The 4,256-nt window shown below is 42.6% G+C and overlaps 1 protein-coding gene across 1 annotated transcript; it reads left to right on the top strand.

The window, feature by feature from the left end:
- The first annotated feature begins 551 nt into the window (after positions 1–551).
- LOC102233286 (noggin-2-like) lies at positions 552–3,500 on the top strand. Its single transcript, XM_023340432.1, has one exon. It carries the CDS (start codon positions 2,132–2,134, stop codon positions 2,765–2,767), a length of 636 nt encoding a protein of 211 aa, XP_023196200.1. The 5' UTR covers positions 552–2,131; the 3' UTR covers positions 2,768–3,500.
- The last annotated feature ends 756 nt before the right edge of the window (positions 3,501–4,256 follow it).

Raw genomic sequence — 4,256 nt, 5'->3', positions numbered from 1 at the left:
GGTTGGACATGGCTGGGGTTGCTAGGTAACGGCGCCTGTGGAACTAAAACTATTTCATCAATATTACTACTCTCTATTCCAGTTAAATTTCTGGATTTTCTACCCATTGAATGAACAACAAACATGTTTTAAGCAGAAACTCACCAGACTCAGACACACACCTGCAGTTTCTGTTAAAGTTTATTAGTTTTTTATTGAAAGAAGCTGATTTGGAAAAAGTTTCTTTTGCCTGATTTTGTTATTTTTTGTTACTTATATGAATTATTGTCATTTAGGTCCTTAAAATACAAAACAAAAACCACTTAACTTCACATTTAATCCATCTGATGATGTATTTTTTAAATATTAAATGATTTATAATTTGATCAGTTACTCAGTACTTGAGTAAACTTTACTACTTTTTCACTTTTTCTGTTGGCGGCTACTTTTGACTTTTACTTGAGTAAAGTTATGTTGAAGTATTGCTACTCTTAGTTGAGTATGATTGTTACTCCACCATCACATATCTGCTCCTGTTTGAGAGCAGATATGTGATGGCAGTTCATGCTGGATCGACGCCCTCTAGTGACCACAACATGTCAACCCAACACACAATTCAGAGGGTTGAAACATCTAAAACCTCCAAAAGGTCTGGTTTGCTCATCCAACAGGGACAAAAATGACAAAAATAACCACTTATTCTGGTCCAATCAGGGGATATTGCAGGTAAAAATAATTTTAAAATGTACCAGCAGGATTTCCTGAAGTTGCTGTAAACGTTGGTCAAACAGAAGCAGAAGGAGCTGCTTGCTATGGGAAAGTCCTCCCTGGTCATTTATAGCCCCTTAATTACGAGCCTATTTCGTGACCTCTGGGGTTCAGCGGGGCCAATTCCTGTGCAGACCCAAATCCTGATGAACAAAGGTGGAATGCTCCAAACGATTCCCATCAGTTTCATGGGAAAGTTCGTGCTGAAGCTCTCTCTCCTGATTCTGACAGCGCATTGAAACCATTAGTCTGCTGCTGATGATGAAAGCAGCTTTGAGTTGCCGTTTCTTTCTGCTGAAAGTTCTTCAAACGTCGTTTCTTTTCCTGAAACACCGGAGCTTTAGGACCCTGCTGATGCGTGTCGTAGCGGCTGATATCCCCCCCACCATCCCCAAACCCCCGGGCTGTCAATCAGAGTGAAAGTGGCCGGGGTGGGCAGGCCTCTCTGACACTTTGTACCGGCGGAGGCGGATATTTAACTTGGGACTGCGCTCCTCTCGCTGCAGACACACACTCCTCTCGCACACAGTGAAAAGCTCCGGCGCAAAGACTCCTGCAGAAACCCGGTAGGAGCTTCTGTAAGCGGCAGCAGAGAGCAGAGGCGCCAGGAGGAAGGGGGAGTGCAGGTCCCGCAGGAACCCGAAGCGCTCCAGATTGTTGTGGATTGTCTCGTCATGAGTTGCAATTGTTGCTTTTTCTCAGAGGACTCAGCAATGCTGCATTCAGACAAACTCTGAACTCTCATTTTCAAGATTTTTGTTTGTTTTTTCACCTGAAACCAGAAATAATAATAATAATAATAATCTACGAGTTGGAACATCCTCTGGAAATATGAATGGATCTTATTTGTTGAGCTGAGATTGCGGACAGTGAGTGCAGGGAGGAACCCCGCAATCAAACACCGCATGTTCGCGGGACTGCGCGCGCTGCTCCGGGACTATTTGGCAAACATCGGCGCGTCAGGCGACGTGAAGCGCGAGCCGTGCGTAAAAATAACACCCATCTCCAGCTGGTGACAGTCAAAAGTTGGATTTTGCTCCTCATTCATTCCATGTTGCTCTCCTCTCGGCCGCTGTCATCGCCGTTGCTTCCAGTGGCCCCCTCACCCCCACCCCACCCCCCAAAAAGGGTAACCATGACAACCCGGAGAAACCCAAAGTGAATCCAGGGAGCGGGGTGAGGCAGGAGCCAGTTTGAATACTGAAGTTTTTGCGCTTTTTTGTGCAAATCTGAGCTTCATGTCATCCAAACACAACCGCCTCTAGCTTTGGACTGAACTTATGAAGCCTTGCCTTGCAGACAACTGATTAATTATTGCCCCCGCCCCACCCCCTTCCCTTCCCCTCACCCAAAATAGAGAAGAACCGGCACCAAGGAGGGAATAATGGGCCTCTCACCGACGCTCCTGGTTTACGCTCTGGTGTGCGTTCACCTCGGAGTCTCCCAGCATTTCTTCCGCCTCCGTCCGCTGCCCAGCGAGCACCTCCCCGTCCCCGACCTGAAGGAGGACCCGGACCCGGAGTACGACCCCCGGGAGCAGGACTTGGCCGAGAAGCCGCTGCGGAAGAAGCTGGGCAGCCACTTCGACCCCAACTTCATGGCCATCAGCGCGCCGCTGCCGGTCAACCTCACCTCCCCGGACGGCCAGTGGAAGCCGCCGGGCCACATGCCCAACGAGATTAAAAAGCTGGACCTCACGGAGACACCCTACGGGAAGCGGTTAAAAGTGGGCAAGAAAGCGCGGAGGAAATTCCTGCAGCTTCTGTGGACCTACACGTACTGCCCCGTGGTGTACACCTGGAAGGACCTGGGCGTGAGGTTCTGGCCGCGCTACATCAAGGAGGGGAACTGCTCCTCCGAGCGATCCTGCTCCTTCCCGGAGGGCATGTCCTGCAAGCCCGTCAAGTCCATCAGCAAGACGTTCCTGCGGTGGTACTGCCAGGGCTTTCTAAGACAGAAATACTGTACGTGGATACAGGTGCAATACCCAATCATCTCAGAGTGCAAGTGTTCGTGCTGAGTTTACTCCAAGGAAGCGGACTGGAAATACAGTTTCAATTGCACTGTTAACTCTCTACAGAGGTGGGCACCATAGCAGATCTATTTTTTTATATGGCATTTAAGTGAAATACCAACAATGTACATATTTAAGGGAGAGAAAAAAATGCAGCTATTTTTTCTAACTGAACTTGGACCATATTCAAACATTGTTTGTTGTTTTTTTTTTCCTCCAGGAGCACTTCACGAGGAAGAGCTTTTTTATATAAATCTATTTTTATGAGACATTGATGAAGGAATTCATAATATGCTACACTTCTCCAAGAGGTGACCTTTTTTTCCGTCAACTGAACAATGATGCTGTTTGTTATTTCATTGCAATGCTGCCTAGAGTTTTTGTAAAATATTAATATCAATATTAATTAAACTGTAAAAAAGTTGAGGTTAAAGATATATAAATATATATATATATAAATATATATATAAAGGCGTGAACTCAGCTTTTCTTTTTTTGAATACTTAGTATTGTAGGAATAAGCAAATCTGTATGTTTTATTTATTATTTTAACGATTTGTGAGTATAGAGCATAAGGAAAGAAAATAGCAGAATATTACCAGAAGAAAAATATGGAAGATGTCTACTTGAATATTTCTAAAAGTGACAAAAAAAAAAAGAAATAAAGAAAAAAGTAAGGCATATCAGTGTATATGTTATGGTTACACGTGTTAGCAATAAAGTCTATCTTTTCAACGTGTTTTAGTGTCAAAAAATGTTGCTTAAAAGAGTGTCTGTGAGGAGGGGGTGACTACACTGTAAAAAGAGACATCAGAAGACGTCAGGTTTAGTCCGATAAAAAAGAAGTTTAAGCTAGGGTTGAGTCAGAGCCTCTGAAAATAGAAATCCCATTATCCAAACTTTATTTTCATTAAATCATCAAAACATATTGTTAAGCATAACACAATTACTACATTAAGTCATATTTTTAAGTGCAAGACCCATAAAGAGCACTGCAAAAATGATCAAATCTGTAATAAAGTTGTAAAAATGTTGCTTTAAAAAGTATTTTATATCCAGAGGGGGTGTGTACTGTAAAAAAATAAGTAGTAAACCTTAGTGTGTTCATTTTACACTCATAAAACAACCTGTTAGAACTTCAAAATTTACTTAATTGATGTTTCTGAGTATACATTTTGTAAATTTAACAGCTAAAAGACACTCATCTAAGTTAGTAATTAAAATCTCGGTTTGTTAGCAGACGTTGAAATGAAATCTAAAAAAAGAACTGGCTTGTGATTTTTGTCAGACAGAAACAAACCGTTTTTAAATCTAATTTTTAATACGTTGACCCTAAAGACAACGCTAACATTTCTGGTTAAAAAGCTAAACTTGCTAACATGTTTGCCTGAGGACAAAACAGGAACCGCTAGCAACACACAAACTTTCTCAACCACAAGTTTCATGACAGTTTTTAACTTTTCCTGAGTTTTTATGAGTTCAACAAAACTCATAA

Source organism: Xiphophorus maculatus, chromosome 10 (genome assembly GCF_002775205.1).
Source record: "Xiphophorus maculatus strain JP 163 A chromosome 10, X_maculatus-5.0-male, whole genome shotgun sequence".
NCBI lineage: Eukaryota > Metazoa > Chordata > Actinopteri > Cyprinodontiformes > Poeciliidae > Xiphophorus > Xiphophorus maculatus.
This window is presented reverse-complemented; position numbering and strand designations above follow the sequence as displayed.